The following is a 19,960-nucleotide window of genomic DNA, read 5'->3' as shown; positions in this document are numbered from 1 at the left end:
CTGAGTATCTGCCCACAGACATTCCCTTATAGGTTAAGAACTATTTTGAACTATAGTCATAGCTCAGTATTTGGGGTGGGAGAGGGAAGATTGGTTCCAGAACCATCCTCCCATCTCTCCATTTCTCCATCCCTCCACCCCTCCATCCCTTCATCCCTGAGGACACCAAAATCTGATGATGCTCAAGTCTCTTCTCTAAAATGGCATAGTATTTGCATATAACCTGTATTTGCATATGGGCTACAGGGGGGTATACCTACATGTGACTGTTCTCATGGGTTCAGCATAGTACTTGGTGCATGGAACATTAAAGTTTTGTTTTTGAATGTCCTGGGAGTTTTTTTGGAGTTCACAGTTGGTTGAATCTGCCAATACAAAACCATGGATATGGAGGGCCAACTGTTGATAATGCTTAAAAATGGGGAGGTTGCATATAAAACTGAGATTTCTGGTTTCTCTTGAAAAATGAAGGTTTTGGCAATAATGGATTATATGTTAACGAATGGGAACTGCACAGTGGCTATTCTTTTTTGGACAGGCAATTGGTCTCCAATTTGCCACAGTTCCTGCCATATATTAATGCAGTGGTCCCCAACCTTTTTTGGGCCATGGACTGGTTTAATGTCGGAAAATATTTTCACGGACCGGCCTTTAGGGTGGGATGGATAAATGTATCACGTGATCAAAACAAGCGTCAAGAATGAGTCTTAGGCAGATGTAACAGAGGGAATCTGGTCATTTTTAAAAATAAAACATCATTCAGACTCAAATATAAATAAAACGGAAATAATGTAAGTTATTTATTCTTTCTCTGTAGACCGGTACCAAATAGCCCACGGACCGCTACTGGTCCGCGGCCCTGGGGTTGGGGACCACTGTATTAATGTATGACAGCTGGGTCTTCACTCTTACATTATATAGATTGCTCTTTCTGATTTGTAGGCAAATAAGAAATATAAAAAGGCATGTATATAAAAATATTATTTTTTTCATTAATGAAAACCTCATAGAGCTTCTTTGCTTTATTGGATTTTTTGATACATTCATCTCTTTTAAAAAGTTGTAAGAAATACAGAGACAGTAGAAGCAAGAAACATCCTGGAGATATTATTACCTTTCATCTTCTCAACTTTTACTGACAAATCACCCCATCATCTGGTGAAAAAGAAGGTGACTGGAAAGTCTTATACTTCCTGGAGCTCCACTATTTTACGCTGTAATTTCTTTAGGTCTTTCTTTAGTTTATTTATTTCTAAATCCATCTTTGTTTTCTGTATTTGTTGGAGGGAGCTGAGAGAGTCATGGGTTGATTTAAACCCTGGAAGAGGATATGAATATACTTAAACAATGTATCGGAACTTTCATTTTTTACAGAAGTTGTTAATTGGCAGTCCTGCTGTAATTGATCATCTTTTAATTTAAAGCACTTTAAATTGTATTAAGACCAGTCTAAAAATGAATAACCATTTATCCTATGCCATGAAGATGCATTAGCAATGTTGTTTCTTTCTCCTTATATCTGGCTTCATTGTGAAAACTTAATTCAGTTCCTTTCTTTTCTCTCCTCCCAAATACTACATTGCCTAATAAGATGGTTCTGTATGTCTAGAGAGAAATTTAAAATAGTTTTTTTCCCCCAGTACACTTTGACAGGAGATTTGGATTTCTCTCTCTTTTTTTTCATCACCAAATTGAAGGGAAAGACCTTCAGAACCTCGGGTGAGATTTGACACTTTCCCTTCGTCGACCTGTTGGAGGCACCTGAAGGTGGCCAGGCGCCCCCTCACGCCCTGCCCTGCGCACTCTGTGTCTCTTCTGCAGGTCTTACCCCTCAGAACCACCACCGACCAGATCTCAGGTTTCCTAGGGGACAGACAGCCTGTTTCTCGTTCAGAGCCTTTCACACAGTCATTTCTCAACATGCTTTTATTAAAGGCATACAGGAAGATACCATTAATTTGGAGTCCCTGTTTGCTCAGCTGCCCCTTAATAAAATGCAGGGACATGTAGATTGCAGATCCCTCTTAGCTCATGCTGCGGTTGCACTAGGGCTGAACAGAATTAAACCTCTGGTACTAAGTAGAAAGCAGGGCCTAAAAGAAGGGTCAGTTGAGCTTGGGCCACGATTCTGGGCCAGATCATTCTGATTTGGCAGTGGGAGCTGGGAGGCAATGTGGTGAGGGTCAGATTTCTAGGCAGAGAGTTTTGCTTCTATGTGGGCAATATCTGGCGCAGTGAGACAATGATGTTTTTCCAAGTCGCCGGCAAGGCACTGCTACACAGGAGCAAAAGTAGGTAGAATGGACATGCGCTTTTCTGAGCTCTAGAGGACAGAAAAGGACTTGGAGCTTTCTCTAGTAAAGGAAACTTCTGGTTCCAGGTAGTTCCCTCAGAATTGTGACTGAAGGCAATGATTTGCTCTGCAGCACCTCTCCCTGTCCTTCGCTTTGACAAATTAGATGAGCCTTTCAAATTAATCCTCCTTGATGTTAGCAGCTTGACACTGCTGCCATGAGCCTCCTTAAGAAGACAGACTGTCATTACACTGGACTCTCTTAATTCATCTCTCTTTCTTACTTCTAAAGGTCAGGTCTCCAATCTGATATCTGTCCAGGCTCATTACCTGCAAGTTCATTGAAAGGCATTTGATAGGCTCCTAGTGTCATGACATACCCACAAGCCACTCTTGATGATCTCCAATGACTTTCCAGGTCTAACAGTTCTATGAGTCTCTGATCACAGAGAGTTAAAATAACAAACAAAACAACTTCACATCAGTGGCAAGCTTGTGACACTGCCAAGTGTGAAGGAAGAAAGTTACCCATCTCCTGCTGGCGTGCTGACACTCTAGGACAGGGGTCGGGAAACTTTTTGGCTGAGAGAGCCATGAACGCCACATATTTTAAAATGTAATTCCATGAGAGCCTCACAACGACCCGTGTACGTTATGCATTAGCCAATAAAATTTGGTGTTGTCCCGGAGGACAGCTATGATTGGCTCCAGCTACCTGCAACCATGAACATGAGCGGTAGGAAATGAATGGATTGTAATACATGAGAATGTTTTATATTTTTAACATTATTTTTTTTATTAAAGATTTGTCTGTGAGCCAGATGCAGCCATCAAAAGAGCCACAAGCCATAGGTTCCCGACCCCTGATCTATGGGATATTGAGGAAAGTTGAGGTAAGTACAAAGGATGTCACTAATGACAACATTAATTCCCAGCCATTATTAGCTCAAAGTAAAACACTCGGAGGGACTGGACAGGAAAGGACTGATGTTCTTTACTTATTCAAAGGTACCTACTCACCTGAATGATATTCATTCTGTATTTTCTCTAATTCTTCCCAGACACGCTTTTCCAGTTGGTTCATCTTTTTAGACAATTTATTCTCTATCTGCTTTACTTTGCTGGGTTCTGCTTCCTGTTTGTGTGTGTTAATGAAATTCTCTAATTTGCTGGAAAGCTGCTGTGATTTTTCTTTTGTATTATTTTCAGACTTTTCCTATAAAAGATCACACGATAAAACTCTGCAGGCAGGAAAAACAGCTTAGAGAACATCTGTAACAAATTCAGCTTTGAGAATGTTTTTAACAAATACACTTCTCCCTGTCAACCACGAAAATTCCAATCAAGTTCCTTTGTATCTAAAACTGTGTTCACAAGTATAAGAGTTCATCCCAATGTTTGGCCTGGTTCATTTGTAATTTCTGGAATTTTGTATGTTATGAAGAGAAGAAAGGGCTGTGGTCCTGCTGAAATGCCTTGAGTTTGGAATTTCAGTCTCGTGTTTAAAGAAGGGTAGTCAAGGAAGGCGTTTTAGCTCTGGCTTGACCCGAGCTCCTTGGACATGCGCCTTACTGTCAGATGTCCTCATTCCCTGGGCTTCGTATCTCTGTGTGGACAGACTTCGCCAGAACAGTGACTCTCCACCATGCTGTCTATTAGAATCACCTGAACCGTGGGTCACCCCCAAACTCTGATTTAACTGGCCTGTGACGGAGCTTAGAATTGATCTTATTTAAAAGTGTTCCAGATGACTGATATGCAGCAGCCCGAGGCGAATAAGCTTCTGGACTCCTCCTCTCTCCCCTGCAGGGAATGTGGAGCAAGACCAGGCTGGCGGGCTTGGGCCCTTGGGTCTCCTCTCTTTAGCCCTGCCTGCCTCAGGAAGGTGGAATCCAGGCACTCTCTTCCTTGCGGTGGGAGCTGCTACCTGCGGGTGACCCCCTGATTCTTTTGTGCAGCCTAGAAACACTGGAGGCATCGGCCTGAATCAGGCAGGACAGCCAGGCCCAGGGGCTGCAGACCTGACTACACGTGGTTCAATACCCTTCTCATGATAAAGCTGAAAGAATTCTCTCCATCTTTTGGACCATGTCTCTATCAGTTGTTTATAAACTCGGGTGGGGGACCAGGAGCAGCATTTACAGGGCTGCCTAAAGCCCCTCTACCGAAGTTCCTGAAACATCTTATTGAATCCCTGAAGGCCCGGGCTCCGGGGCGTGGCCACCATGCTGGGGCGGTGGGCGAGGGGAGCCCTGCAGGTGGCTCCCAGAGCCTCCCCACCCCAACACTGGGGCTTTCTCTACAAAAGGTCTGATCTGGAAAAGGAGTTTTGAAAACCTTTGGTCTGCTAATGAATCTCGGGAGAGGTAAGATGGCTTGTCTAGGGCAGAAATGATCAGGCTTTATTGTGTCTAAGCCTCACCCAGGGAGCTTGCCTAGAAGCACAGAGTCCCAGGGGAGGCCTTTGAGGGTCTATCTGGTGTCAGCTCTGCGTCGTTGGGACAAGGAGTCTGTATTTTTAAAAACTCTTTTGGTTATTCTAGAGGTAGAACACATTCTGAGAACTGTGGGTCACAGAGTTGTAGAGCAGCAATGGGAACAGAGGAGGGGATTCTGGATTCTGACCCTGGTGCCCCACAAGGTAAGTTACTGACAAAGTGATGGTTGCAGTGGGTGGCGAAGATAGCGGTCGGGACTTAACTCATGGCTAACCTCCAGACAATGACCACGCAGCGTCTGCTCCACGAATAACAGAACCCCTTACCAGTTTCTCCTGTAGGAGCTTCAGACACTGATTTAGTTGGTCCACCTGGTCTCTCTTGTATCTGACGAACTGGTTTTCTGTCCATTTTTGACTTTTCTCAACTTCCTCAAATAGGTTATTTGAAAGTGAATTAAATCTAAAGGAAAAATTTGTCTATCTTAATAAGTAAATTTAAACATGAACCAAAATTTAGTACTGAAAATAATCTGCAGGTGTTTTTTAGATGATGAGGCTCGATGTCTGTAGCAGGTACTTATGGGGTGATGGGGGTCAAGGGAACACCCTCTGGGCCCCATCCTGAGCTTGTGTTCAGCCCAGCTGCTGCCGACATCCCTCCACACTCCCTAAACACGTGCACACACAGCAGCAGGAGACAGATTGCTGCTTAGGGCCCTGGGCGCACACGTGTGTCTGGAGAAATACACTAAGTCCCCCGGGCTGGGGAGTATTATTTTATGTGGAGTTTGGCAAACTGCTGTACATATTTTAGAGTCACGTTATCTGAGGCTTTGCAGGTTGGTCTCTTTTGCAGCTACTTCATGCTGCTGTCACAGCCAGAAAGCATTCACAGATGAAGCAAATTAGCATGGCTTATGGCTTATTTATGAACAAAACTGAAACAGAGCATAGTGTAGTCTAATCTAAGTTTATATTTAAATTTTGTATTCTATTCACCTGTCATTAAATATAACTTTTATTTAGAAAAAGAGCCTTGGCTGTGAGCACACTGGCTGAGCGAACCCCTGATCTGCAAAGGCTACCCCAAGGCTGGGGGAGGAGCTGGGCCAGCCAGGACCTGCTCTGCTTAGTTGAGGAGAGGAAGCTCAGAGGCAGGACAGGGGGAAGGGGAAAGGAAGAGAGCCTCAAAAGGACTTTGGGAAGCAGAGTGTTCCTTGGTCGTCTTTTCTGTCTCAGGTGAAATCTTCAGTGAAGTCCCCCTTGCCACCAATGGGTCTCTGTGAATGGGTTCTTTGGGAAGGGAAGGTAGAAGGGTGTTGTGGACTGTAAATGGCAAAAAGCCATTGTTAGATTCCAGGCTTGGCAAAAGGCTAAGTTCTCCCCCCCTCCATCTCCATATTTGGCTTTGATGCTGAGTATTTGCACCCACTCCACTTGCTTCCTTGGGTTGCTGGAAGCAATATACATGCCCTTCCTCTAACTCTGTTTTTGGATGTTGGTAGATTTCACTAATGTATCCTGTTTTTGCCTTGGGAGAGTTCCTGTCTTAGCCTTGGATGTGCAACTTTGTATCAAGGTCCTTGATTTGCATATGGCTATATAATAAAGCGAACTGGGGCTATGCGGCACTCAGATACTGCCAGGAAGTTTGAAGAGTCCTCCCGGTCCCATTGGTTTTTGTTTTGGTAAGTGTGTTTCCTTAATTCTGCACCGTTATTTGGAGCCGCGCTGGTTGGTGGCAGAAGGGGGTCTAAAAGTTGTGCTAGGCCCTGGCCGGTTGGTTCAGTGAATAGAGCGTTGACCTAATGTATAGACATCCTGGCTTTGATCCTTGGTCAGGGCACACAGGAGAAGTGACCATCTGCCCCCCCCCCCTTTATCTCTCTCCCCTCCTCCCACAGCCAGTGGTTCAATTGGTTTGAGTGTCGGGGCACATGTGGCAGTCTGTCTCCCCTCCTCTCATTCAAAAATAAACAAATAAATAAATAAATAAAGTGGTGCTGAGTTACTCATGTGGGGCAAACCCAGGAAATGATAGGCAAAAGTTCAGGAAGGGATGGCTAACATCAAGATGGTACATCCTAGAAGTATTAAATAAGAGAGAATTCCCTTTTAGCGCAGCCAAAATATTAGATTGGCGGAAACATTGCATGTTGATATAAAAAATACTCAGATTACTTGTGGCTTGAAATAATAAATAGTTGTTTTGTTTTTAGGAAAAATTATATGTAGATAATTTAGCTTGTGATATTTATTACTGGAAATTGCTTAAAACATGCTGGACATAAACATATGTATATGCCTCCCTAGTTCTCCTGAAAAACTGTTTGCTTTATAATTGATAAAGATAAGTTATGTAAAAAAAAAAAAAAGATAAGTTATGTGAGGCCATACCATTTTTATTTAGACTACAGGGCATCTAGCAATGGTATGGAGACATTTCTGGTTGTCACAACTGAGGGGTGCTTCTGCAATATCGTGGGTAGAGGCCAGGATACTACTAAACATCCCACAATGCACAGCACAGATCCACAGCAAAGAATAACCCAGCTAAGATGCCAATAGTGCTGAGGTTGCGAAACCAGGATTTAGATCAAAACACGGAAAAAGTGAGTTAATTTTCCAACAGTTGTGTTAACTGAGTATTATAGTTACTGAGCTTCAACTCTTCAAATTATATATATTTTTTGATACAGAGAGGGATATTTTCATAGAAAGCAGACCATGACTCAGGTGAGCACCTCACCACTGGAGGAGGTGAAGTTGGTTCCTCTTTCTGTTCTTAAGTCTAATGATTTCCAAACACTTGTGCTACTGACTGACAGCTGTTGGTTTTCAGACATGCCCCCAACTGAAAGGTGGATATCGTGTTAGCCCACTGTTTCCTGTCTGGAACTCTTTTTCATAGAATGTACAATGGTTCCCACCTTCTCTCGGATTTATAGTCAAGCACCGCCTTATCACAGAAACTTTTTTGTTTTTACCACACTGAATAAACAGAACAATAACCCTTTTCCCACCTACTCCCCATACTCTGTTTTTCTCCAAAGTGCTCGTTACTCTGTGACATACGCTAATTGGTATGCTCTCTCCTTCACTGGAACCGAAGTTCTGGGAGGGCAAGAATTTTACTTTGTTTCTGGCTATGAACAAAGCCTAGAATATAGAAAGTAATAAAATAGTTGCTAAAGAAATGAATAAACGAGCCGTTTTTTCTCATTCAATACCTTTTGTTAAGGTTGTTCACAAATAAACTATAGACTTGCCAAGCTATATAGAGACCTAATCTTTGGTTTTCATCTTCCTTTCCCCGTTTCTGGGGCTAAATCCTCAGATAACCCAGAGGTAGCTTTACAACCGAGAATCCAGCTTTCACTCCTCACCTTTCCTGTGTATATAAACAGGAGCATTTACTCTCATCACTGGTGCAATATTAAAATCCCCCTGAAAACCAATGTGCCCAAGTAACATCTCTGAAAGGGCATATCAGTAATTGAAATTCTGAAATTATAATAAAGCCATAAAGAATGAATTACTACTTATGAGCCTTTTATTACAAGGTTTTGCCTGCAATTGGAGACTCAGTTTCCTGGTAACAATCAGAAGTCAAACTCCGTCTTTTAGTAGTTTATTAAAACAAGAAAGCATTATTTAATTAGCATTCTCCTTGAAAGATAAAAAGGATAAAGTAAAAGTTTATGGAAATCTTCTTTCTCTTCTTAGACATTTCCTCACATAATGGACATGATATACCATGTAAAAAATTACTGTTCTGTTAATTTTAGAACTTACTGTTAAAATCTCAACAAGGTGAATTACCTTGGATGATATTAACCTTTTAGTTTCCAAATCCTCTATTCCAGTGGTTATGGGATGTTTCTATCAGAGGTAGACAGATATATAGATAGGTAGGTAGGTAGACAGGCAGGCAGACAGACAAAAAGAGATAGAAATAGATAGCTTTTTCTTTCCCTTTTCTCAAAACACAAAAGTTAAGACTTTTAAATTATAGCCAGAAACCTCACTAGGATAATGTTGGCTTGTTTTTTTTCTCTTAATTGTTATACTGGTGGAGTCAGGTTAAAGTACACTCCAAGGGCTATTATAAAGGGTAAGTTGCAAAAGAATAAAATAAAATGTAACAGGGCTCTACAGACACAGCATAGCCCAGGCAGAGAGTTGTGTTGAGAATGAGCAGCATGGGACAAACATCCTAGTAACCTCCCTGATGTCAACTTACGGATGACATACATAGATGAGCACCTGTCTCCATCGTGGGCCAGTTTTAGCAATTCACTTGTGTTTTAAGTCCAGCAACTTACATTCAATAATATGTTCAATAAACTCTTTAAGAAGAAATGAAAAATTTGAACTTTCAGAAACTATAAATATTAAGAAGTTTTCAAGAATTTAGATAGTTGCTTTAACCAGATGTGAATATAAAAATACTTAATGCACTTTGATGGGCTGATAAACACAGAAGATATAGTTTTTATAATAATATTTAAATAAGTGGGGTTTGAATCTAAAATTTTAAGTTTCAAGTCAGAAGCAGGAATTAATTCCCAGAAATATTTTTTTCTGCTAAATTTATACTTATATATCTTAAATTAATTTCTTATTAAGGTTCTGTGATTTCTGATTAATGACACCAATTAAAAAGTAATTCCAACTCCACTCCGATAGCAAGACTTGTGTTTTGGTCGTTCCAAATTGTATTTGAGCTTAAATCCCAGTATCTTCACAGCCTCTTACCTTCCCGGTTTCCAGCACATGTGATCTTCCATTCCCCTAAATTTCCATACATGACTAGTTTATTAATAGGAAGAATCATGAGATGGAGGCATCACGGATCAACAAAAATAACCTGAGACTTGGAGTCAGATAATTTCTAGCTGTGTGGCTGGGTAAATTGCTTAATCTCCACAGTTATGTTTCCTCATTTTAAAAATGGGGTAAGACTCACTCTACAGAGTTGGGTACACTTGAATACCTGGAGCACTTAGTGATTAGTAGGCATTTATAAATTATTACTATGTTTATTATTTCTACCTCCTGATCCATTTAATTTAACATTGTCTTACCTTTTACTTGTGTTTAGCTTGTCACTTACTCATGCATTTTCCTCCCTAACTGGATGTGGCTATGATTATTTGGAATATAAATTATTCCAAAACACAATTTATACAGTTGCTCCTTGCCATATTGCGGTTCACCTTTTGCAGTCTTTCTGTTTCACAGATTTTTAAATTGTATATATCTAATTTTGTATCGCAGATTTTTTGCTATATTGTGCAATTTTGCAGTATATAGGTATTTTTATATATTTATTATTTTAATTATAATTATTTTTGTGGTAAAATAAGCATTTTGTAGCCTAAAAATTGAAAATGATATAAAAATATTAATTAGAACATATTAAAAGAATATTAAATCAAAATAAAGCCTTAAATATATATATATAAACAATAAAATAAATATAAGGCCGCTACTTTGCAGATTTTCGCCTATGGCGGGGGGGGGGGGTTCTGGAACCCAAGCCCCGTGAGAGATGGGGGACCCTGTATATTATAGGTGCTCAAAAACATTCATTCATCCATCTATTATTCATGCCCAGTGGTAGCATTTGTTACATTAGGAAGCTGAGTTGGGGCCATTCTTTTTTTTCATCTTTCCTTTACTTTGTTACAATGAATGCAATTAAGTTTTAATTTAAAAATGACAAAGAAAGGGTAAATAAAAGAGTCAGTAATTCAGTGACTGGTGAGAGCTCATAAATATTTTCCTGGGTGGGGGAAATCTGGTTTGTAAGCTCACTGCAACCTACTGTAATGCTAACAGAATTTTAAAACTTCATTATTTCAAGTGAGAGAAAGATTCAAGTTTATATTATTACAAAAGTGCCGACATTCAGATTTAACTACTTAGGTTATTTGTCTGTAAGCCAATTTCCCACAAGACTAAAGATAGAAAAAGCACACGGCATCGTTAATAAAGCAGTTAGCCCTCGGTCTAAAACAGGGGTCTCAAACTCAACTCAGCATGTGGGCCGCAGAGCAAGATCACAGCCATTCGGCGGGCCACACTAGGTCTACAAAAGGCAACTGTTACGCAACACTTTTCTCACTGCAGTTGAAAACAAAAAAAAATCAGTCCAACAAGCACAATCGTACATGCAGTTTACTCAGTGTCACAAAACGACCAGAAACTGTAGTTTGCATCACACCTGCTGTTAACTAAGCTAATATCTAGCTAGGATGCTAGAGAAATGAAAAATACAAGTAGGCCCCTAGGCTTACTTAATTTTATCCAAAATATTTTGAACTTCGTGGATTAGTCTGCGGGCCCGTGGGCCGCGAGTTTGAGACCCCTGGTCTAAAACATTTCCTTTCCCCGCTTTCCTGTCTGTCAATACACTTTATTTCTTTAAGCCAGTCTTCCATTTCAGATTATAAATCCCATTTCTCCCCCAAGAAAATCAATTCAGAAACTGTACTTCTAGAAACAGTTTACTTATTTACTTCTGTTTGGACATTGTTCTTTATCTTAATTCGAAGGTAAGATTAGATGAAGTGCCACACAGGTGTTTAATGAGCATTCTCGTGCTAGATTTTAAGAACCTAATATGCTTTTTTTTAGAGTATGAATAAAGCGGGTATTTTCTTTTTACTCAAGACATCTACTTCTCTGAGCTTTAGTTACAAGTACTGCTTTTCATCAATTCTAGGACACATTTCCCAATTTAACATCTTGAAAATTGGGAGGTGTCTTAAAATGAGGTGTACTCTGGTTTAATTGTTAGCTTTGTATCATAGAGAAACAAAAATATGGTACATCTTACTGTCAGTGGCACTTAGTTTTCTTAAAATATGGTAGAGATGGGGGGGGGGGGTAGAGAAAGCAGAGCATTATCAGAATGCTAGATTTGACCAAGGCATTAAACCAAAGTGATGTAGGACAGAGAGGAAAAAGAACAAGGGTGGAGGGGCTGTGAGGTAACATCATCCAAGTGACTAGACGGCCCTTTGCCTGCACCAGCAGCCCAGAAGATGGTGGACATTTCAACAAGCAAGGAGAATTTGAGGATGAGGAGGCCAGTAAGTTGAGTATTTGTGGATTCCTGTCTACTGCTTTCTCCATCTCAAGGGGGTGGGGGGGGTAGTATTTAAGATGGAGTAAAGATCAGTCTACTAAAGAAACAAGTAGAAGAGCCTAGAAAAATTTTTTTAGATAAGCTCTTAGAAAAGTTTTCATAATCAAAGTTGTTTTAAAAATTACTTGATAATCTTCTGCAATCAATGTGTATTCAATAGTGCTTTACATTGAGCCATTTTATTTATTTTATTTTTTTTAATTTAATTTTTTTTTTTGTATTTTTCTGAAGTTGGAAATGGGGAGGCAGTCAGACAGACTCCCGCATGCGCCCGACCGGGATCCACCCGGCATGCCCACCAGGGGGCGATGCTCTGCCCATCTGGGGCGTCGCTCTGCCGCAATCAGAGCCATTCTAGCGCCTGAGGCAGAGGCCACAGAGCCATCCTCAGCGCCTGGGCAAACTTTGCTCCAATGGAGCCTTGGCTGCGGGAGGGGAAGAGAGAGACAGAGAGGAAGGAGAGGGGGAGGGGTGGAGAAGCAGATGGGCGCTTCTCCTGTGTGCCCTGGCCGGGAATCGAACCCGGGACTCCTGCACGCCAGGCTGATGCTCTACCACTAAGCCAACCGGCCAGGGCCCATTGAGCCATTTTAATACACAATTGGTGATAAATTCAAAGTCCTTTATAAGCCAGGTCTGAGTGTATCAATCCAGTTGGGATATGATGCAGACAAAGAGAATGACAAAATTAATATTCATAGTTTTTCTTCTATTAACTATGAATAATGCATAAGCTACTTTAGTGTAAAATATTCTCTACATCAATTTTGTTACTTTAATTTTTGATCAGGTTTTTTATTCCTGGAGTAGGTTTTCATTTAATGCCAGTGCTTTTATTAGGCAAAAGTTTTTGGAGTGCATTTCACAGAATTAAAAATCTTTCATTCACTTACTTGAATTCCAAAAGGTTCATTTCATGGCGGTAATCCCTCTGGACCATTCTTAAATTTGAGGTTTGTTCGGAACTGCAAGCCTCTATCTTTCCTAGGAGTTGTATTACCTAATGAAAGTACAAAAAGGAACTTTTATTCGTGACTGAACAAAACCACTAGCACTTATATTAATTATTCTTTATTCCTAAAGGAGCTAGAAAGCAGACTTGAGTCTAAAACACATTTTCATTTGAAAATGATTTTTTTTCCCGAGGAGTGATTCAATGGTTATAGAACTATCTTCAGTTCTATAATGGCAGGAGAATAGTCCATTCTGCTGTCTATAATATTCTTTTACTAATAGGCTACCTAATGATACAACAAAAACATACAATTGACATACATTTATCTATTTCTTAATTTGAATATTTCTTTAGTTTGTTTTCCCAGTAACAATATAAACTACTGCATCCTCTGTAACCACTATAACTTCAGTGTACATTAGATGGCCAATGGTAAATAGTCACCAAATACTTACTGAATTAAGTGTGTAAATGTACAATTAGAGTCTGAGAAAAACACAAATGAGCAACCTAAGATGAGGCCTCAGGAATTTCCAGATAAGATTCTGACATGAGCACAGGTGAATTCCAAGTGAAATGACTGAGGGCATATAAGAATAGGAAAAGCTAAGGTCGAGTCCCAGAAGCTAGGATGAGAGTGCTTCCTCCAATGCCAGAAACACTGAGGACATTCCTTTAGGAGAGAAGACTGGGTTAGAAAATGGGAGCAGAGTTACAGCATACAATTATGTTTAAACTGATCACAGTTCAGGGGAATGAAACTACTGTATGCGATTGGCTTTGGTCAAATAGACTTCAACTCCTGAGACAGATGGTCATATGGAGGAGAATAGACACTTAAAATCAGACTGCTCTAAGGAAAGAGGTGAACAAGGGAAGGGTTTGAACAGATAAATGTTGGGTGGGCAACCAGTAGCACATGGATGACTATGGGAGACATATTTACAAAAGGCTAGTGACAGGAGACACACTTAAGAGGCACACTTAAAGGCAGGATTGTTTTAACTGTAAAATAATAAGCAAATACATGCCTGGCAAAAGCAAAGAAAAAGCAGACCAAGCAATATTAGATACCATGTTATTCCAGACAAAATATGTTCAACCAACAAAGATGGTTATTTTTATAGATTAAAAATAGAATCCACAATGAAAATAGAGTTTTGAACCTATATTTACTTTATATTTTGAACTAAGAAGAAATAGCTAAAGAATTACAAGGATAAATGAGCAGAAATAATATGTTTGTGATTTTACATGACTTTTCTTGATTCTTTTCTGGTCAAGTAAGTAAAATATAAATAAAGATATAGAAAGATATCAAAAATACAAAGTTTATTTAATAGATTTACATACCAATCTAAGTTGCAAGCAGCAAATGTTGATTCTATCCTAGTGCCCACTGAGCATTTGAAATCACTAAGGACACATGACTTAAAAAAAAACTCTTAAATTATTCCAAAGCAGAGAAAGCACAACCCATAACTCTATAATGCTATAAAAGTACAAATTAATAAGAAAAATATAAAAAAGAAAAACCTAATCATGTGAGTAAAAAAAACCCACCACTTAATTCTATTGTTTAATTGCAGTGTTTCACAAGAAAATGTGCCTCTCAGATCTCCTACTACAAGGAGCATAACTGGCCAAGGGCCTTGACTGCTGAGCCTAAAACTCATCAGCACGTATCAAAGCCACACTTCCCAGTAGCTGTTCAGCCAGTGCCTGAGTAGTGTTCCTCTGACGGGTGACTGCGGCTCAAGGAAGCTGATGAAACACTGTTAACATGGTGCCGCAGTGTGAGACTTTGCTTCCCCGTCTTTTTCACAGAAGTCAGACCTGCCTTGCAGTCTGATGGCTCTCTGCATCTCCTCCAGCTCCCTCCCCAATTTCCTCCTGTTTTTTTTTCTCTCAATAAATCTCATGCACAACCAATTCCTTACTGGCATTTACTTCTCACAGGATTAACACAAGTGACAAAGAATAAATCAACTCTGCAACTGTAATTTAGGAAGAAGCACGAGAACATTACACATCAAAAGGGTACAGCACGTCTACAGAGGTAAATGTGTGGCATTAAATGTTTCTGTAATTGTACAAGACAGAATGAAGCCGTGTAAGCTACTCATTCTTTTCACAAAGTTAAAAAAGGAATGATAAACCTACCCAAAGGAAAGCAGGATGAAGAAATCGACAAATTGTGGAAGGCAGAATGACTCCACAAGGACAGCCGTGCCCTGTTCTGTGGAACCTATGAATATGTAGTTGGCCAAATAGGTTTGCAACTGAAAATAAGGTTACAGACTTCGAAATAGGGAAATTCTACTCTTATTCAAGTGGCCTGATCTAATCACAGGAGCCCCTATAAGCAGAGAACTTTCCCTAGCTGGAGTCAGAGATTTCAAGTGTGAGATGACCTTGATCGATCTGCTGTTGCTGGCGAGAGGTCACATGGAAAACACAAGAAGGAAGGCAGGGAGCTGAAGGGCAATCAGTCCCCGACGGCAGTCGGCAAGGACCTCAGTCTTACAACTGCAAGGAACTAAATTTGCCAAAAAATCATGAGTGAGCCTGGAATAGGATTCATCCCCAGAGCCTTTCCGAAAAGAACACCGCTCTGCTGATCCCTCAGTGCCAGCCTTGTGACATCCTCCACAGAGGACCCAGTCTAGTCTCCCAGTCTTTTGACCCACAAAAACTGAGATAATATATTTGTTTTGCTATAAACCACTGGGCATGTGATATGTGATGATTTGTTATGGCAGCAATATAAGACTAATATGCAAACATTAAAGAAATTAAGAAACAAAATTATGACATTAATATGTAAATTCAAGGGCTGTTTCTTTGAAAAGGCACTAAGTTAATAAGTTCTGATAACCCACTACCATCGGCCCAGCGGAAAAGACAATAGGCAAAGTTTGTCCTACTCTAAATATGAAGAAAAGAGAAAACATATATAATAAAATTAGGAATAAGAAAATATGGAGTAGTTATAAATATCTATGATCCAAATAAAATAGCAAAAACATTCACAAAGATGAAATTATAGATAAAATGGAAACTCAATAGTTATGAGACTTTAATCTTTCTCAATATACAGAAGAAGGAGACCAAAATAGGGTTAAGAAGTCCTAACCAATAAGCTATTTTCTATAGATTTCAACTAAACTTTGTATCCTAAAAAAACTGAATATACATTATTTTAGAACATGTACAAAATTTTTCTCTCCAGCCACAAAAGGACCCTTAAAATAATCCAAAAACTAAAGCCAGTATCTACAGAAAATTTTAATTACAATGAAATAAAATTAAAAATGATTAGTAGTATAACAAAGCATGAAATTCTTAAGGAAAAAACTAACAACAATAACTCTTCTTAACTACTCAATAAAAAATACAATTTGCAGTTGCAAGATTTCTAGGAAACAATAAGGAGAACATTACATATCAAACTCTAGGGGGTATAGGAATAAACAAATGCTCAGGGAAAATTCAGTCATAAATGATTGTATTAGTAAACAAAATTAAAATTACAAATACAAAAGGTTTCAAAATATAAGAAAATGAACCACAAAACAAACTGCAGGGAAGGAAAAAAGTTAATAAAGACAAAAGCTTAAATTGGTGGAATGAAAAACAAAATGGAAGTGAAATTTAAAAATACATTAAGACCCTGGCCGGTTGGTTCAGAGTGCCGGCCTGATATGTGGATGCCCCAGGTTCAATTCCTGGTCAGAGCACACAGGAGAAGTGACCAACTGCTTCTCAACCACTCCTCCCCCCCTCTTCTCTCTCTCTCTCCCTCCCACAGCCATGGCTCAATTGGTTTGAGAGCATCGACCCCAGGTGCTGAGAATGGCTCTGTGGTGCCTCTGCCTCAGGTGCTAAAAATAGTTTGGTTGAGAGCATGGCCCCAGATGGGCAGAGCATCATCCCCAGACGGGGGTTTCCAGGTGAATCCCGATCACGGCATATGCAGGAGTCTGTTTCTGTATCTCCCCTTCTCTCAACTTGGAAAATAAATACATTAAAAAAATGGCTCGACTGACCAAGTGGTGGTGCAGTGGATAGAGCAATGGACTGGGATGCGGAGGACCCAGATTCGAAACCCTGAGGTCACCAGCTTGAGTGCGGGCTCATCTGGTTTGAGCAAAGCTCACCAGCTTGGACCCAAGGTTGCTGGCTTGAGCAAGCGGTTACTCGGTCTGCTGAAGGTCCGCGGTCAAGGCACATATGAGGAAGCAATCAATGAACAAAGTGCCACAACGAAAAACTGATGCTTCTCATCTCTTTCCCTCCCTGTCTGTCTGTCTCTATCTCTCTCTCTCTCTGATTCTCTCTCTGTCTTTGTAAAAAAAAAAAATGCTCATAGGAGAATAATCAATATAATTGTTAAGGGACAACTAACCTAAATAGTCAAGAAAACAGGAAAGCACCAGTAAAACAGTAAAATGACAAGGGGAAAGGTCAAAGTAGAAGGGATTAAAACACTCCTAAAAGTATTTTGTACAACTTTATGCCCATAAGTTTTAAAATCTGGGTAAAATAAATATTATTTTCAAGAAAAAGTGATTTATTAAAACTGATCTTTAAAGAGATAGAATGTTTAAGCAGTCTAATTTTCATAGGAAAAAAAATTAGGTAAAGATACCAAAGGATTTGACTCCCTTTTCCACCAAAGCATCAGGCACAGATGTTTCAGAGGCAAAGCTGCAAAATCCTTAATGACTAGAACACTGTAATGCTCTTTAAATTGTTTCAGAGCTTAGAAAAAGAGGAGAAACTTCAAAATTATTTTTATAGTCAGTGCAACATTAATTTTAAATATCTGAAAACATTGCATGAAAACCCCAGAGACCAATCTCATTTATAAACAGCAATTAAGGTTTTTAAATAAATATCAGGAAATGGTTTCCAGCCACAGAATGAAAAATATAATCAGGAGCAATTTATCTTTTTAAAAAGTAAAGATGGTTTAATAATAGGAAATATACTAATGTGAATAATTATAATACTAAAACTGAGGAGAAAACTCGTGATTATTGCCAAAGATGCTGAAAAGGCATTTGACAACAGTCATAATAATTCTTGAATTAAAAACTCAATAAAATAGGATTAGTTGTGCATTAAACATGTTTACTAAAAACCTTACTTTTGAATCAGAGGGGAACAGTGGGGTCATTGTGTTCAAATCAGGAACAAGAGCCAGATACTCACCGGCCCTGCTCTGCTAGTTCCTATTTTACTGGAGTAATTAATAAAAGCAGTTTGGAAAGGGAGAAAAATTATTTGTATGAAATTAAGAAAAGATGAGGTGAAATTATTTAAAAATCATATGATTTTATGTCTGGAATAAAAACCTGAAAAATTAAGAGAATTCACTAAGTTATTTGAGTAGAAAGTTGATAATAGCCTTCATGATATACAACTAACACTACTCAAAGATAAAATGAAACTCCCATTTACTATAAACTAAAGAAATGAACAAAATCTTGAAATAGGTTTAAAAAGAAATGATGCCAAAACATAGAGGAAAAATGTAAATCTCTGAAGGATATAAAAGCTAACTTGAACAAATGGGAAGGATTCTATATTATTAGATAAAAACACTCAGCATTATAACTATGCCCATGTTAAAGTTAATTTGTAAATTTAACATGATTTTAATAAAAAATAAAGCAGAGTTTGTTTGTTTGTTAATTTATTTGCTGGAATTAGGTTGATTTTAAAATCACATGCAAAAACAATTATCACCAGGAAAGGAAAAAAAAAAGAAAGCAATGAAAGGCAATAGCCCTACCAGATATTAAAATGCTGTAAGGGTTCAATAATTAAAATAATTAAGATACATCCTATACTAGGAAAAACTCCAAATGGATCAAGGATTTAAATGTAAACAATAAAGCGCTGAAAATGCTATGAGAAACTATGAGCAATTCTTTCAAGCCTCTGTGTGGCAAAGCTCTAACTGTGAATTAAAATCCCAGAAGCCACAATAGAAAAGACTGATAAATTTAGCTACAGATAGAAAACATATGCATGTCAAAAGACAAATGACAAATTGCGAAAATGTATTTGCAGCTCATATCATAAAGAGCTCCTAGAAATTGAGAAGAACAAGAAAAATAGGCTGATACGAAAATGGATAAAACAGACTGCTCACTGAAAAGAAGAAAAAAACCCAACTAGCTCTTATATATATGAAAAGATGCTCAACTTCATAATAAGAAAGGCTAATTAAAACACAGAGATGCTGTCTTTTTCCAATAAGAATGGCAAAATTTAAAAGTCGAACAATACTCATTGGTGAGGCAATGAGGATATAAAACATTTTGCAAATTTCTGGTGGTTGTGCAATATGGTAAAAGTCCTACAGAGAACATGATCTTTCAAATTAACAAACACATGTACCTTTGACCCACCAATCCCATTTTTGATATTTATCCTGTAGATATACCTACATATACACAAAATGCCGTAAGTGCAGGATTATATATTGCAGCACTGTTTGAAAGATCAAAATATTGAAAGGAATCAAATGTCCAGCATGAGAGACTGATCAAGTGAACTATTATGTTCAGAGAAAGAGCATGCATTTGTTTGGAAAGAATGAGGAAGCTCCCCATGTCCTGATATGGTGCATCTTCAGGACATATTTGTGCAGGTACAAAAAGAAATGAATGCATTGTAATGCCAGTAATATGCTCTCTCTTGTGTAATAAAGGGGAAAATAAGAATATATGATTACCTATGAGAGGCATGAAATAATGTGATAATTGGTGACAAACGGGAGTGAAAATTCTCAGGGTATATTATCTGATATAGTTTTGATTTTTGGACCATTTGTATGCATTGCCTGTTTGTTTGTTTTTTTGTATTTTTCTGAAGCTGGAAATGGGGATAGACAGTCAGACAGACTTCCCGCAATGCCCGACTGGGATCCACCCGGCATGCCCACCAGGGGGCGATGCTCTGCCCACCAGGGGGCGATGCTCTGGCCCTCCTAGGCGTCGCTCTGTCGGGACCAGAGCCACTCTAGTGCCTGGGGCAGAGGCCAAGGAGCCATCCCCAGCGCCCGGGCCATCCTTGCTCCAATGGAGCCTCACTGCAGGAGGG

General features: G+C 39.2%; 1 protein-coding gene across 1 annotated transcript in view; it reads right to left on the bottom strand.

Annotated features, from left to right (window-relative positions):
* Positions 1 to 1,032: 1,032 nt before the first annotated feature.
* FAM81B (family with sequence similarity 81 member B) overlaps positions 1,033 to 19,960 on the bottom strand; it is a 71,845-nt gene continuing 52,917 nt past the window's right edge. The window contains exons 6-9 of the mRNA XM_066383772.1: positions 12,783 to 12,889; positions 5,058 to 5,193; positions 3,314 to 3,509; positions 1,033 to 1,318 (exon numbers count right to left, since the gene is read on the bottom strand). Coding sequence (XP_066239869.1) covers positions 1,185 to 1,318; positions 3,314 to 3,509; positions 5,058 to 5,193; positions 12,783 to 12,889 — 573 coding nt within the window. The 3' untranslated portion in view covers positions 1,033 to 1,184. The remainder of the gene's footprint in view (positions 1,319 to 3,313; positions 3,510 to 5,057; positions 5,194 to 12,782; positions 12,890 to 19,960) is intronic.

Source organism: Saccopteryx leptura, chromosome 4 (assembly GCF_036850995.1).
Source record: "Saccopteryx leptura isolate mSacLep1 chromosome 4, mSacLep1_pri_phased_curated, whole genome shotgun sequence".
Classification (NCBI taxonomy): Eukaryota; Metazoa; Chordata; class Mammalia; order Chiroptera; family Emballonuridae; genus Saccopteryx; species Saccopteryx leptura.
The sequence above is the reverse complement of the archived record's forward strand: the minus strand, read 5'-3'. Positions and strand labels throughout refer to the sequence as shown.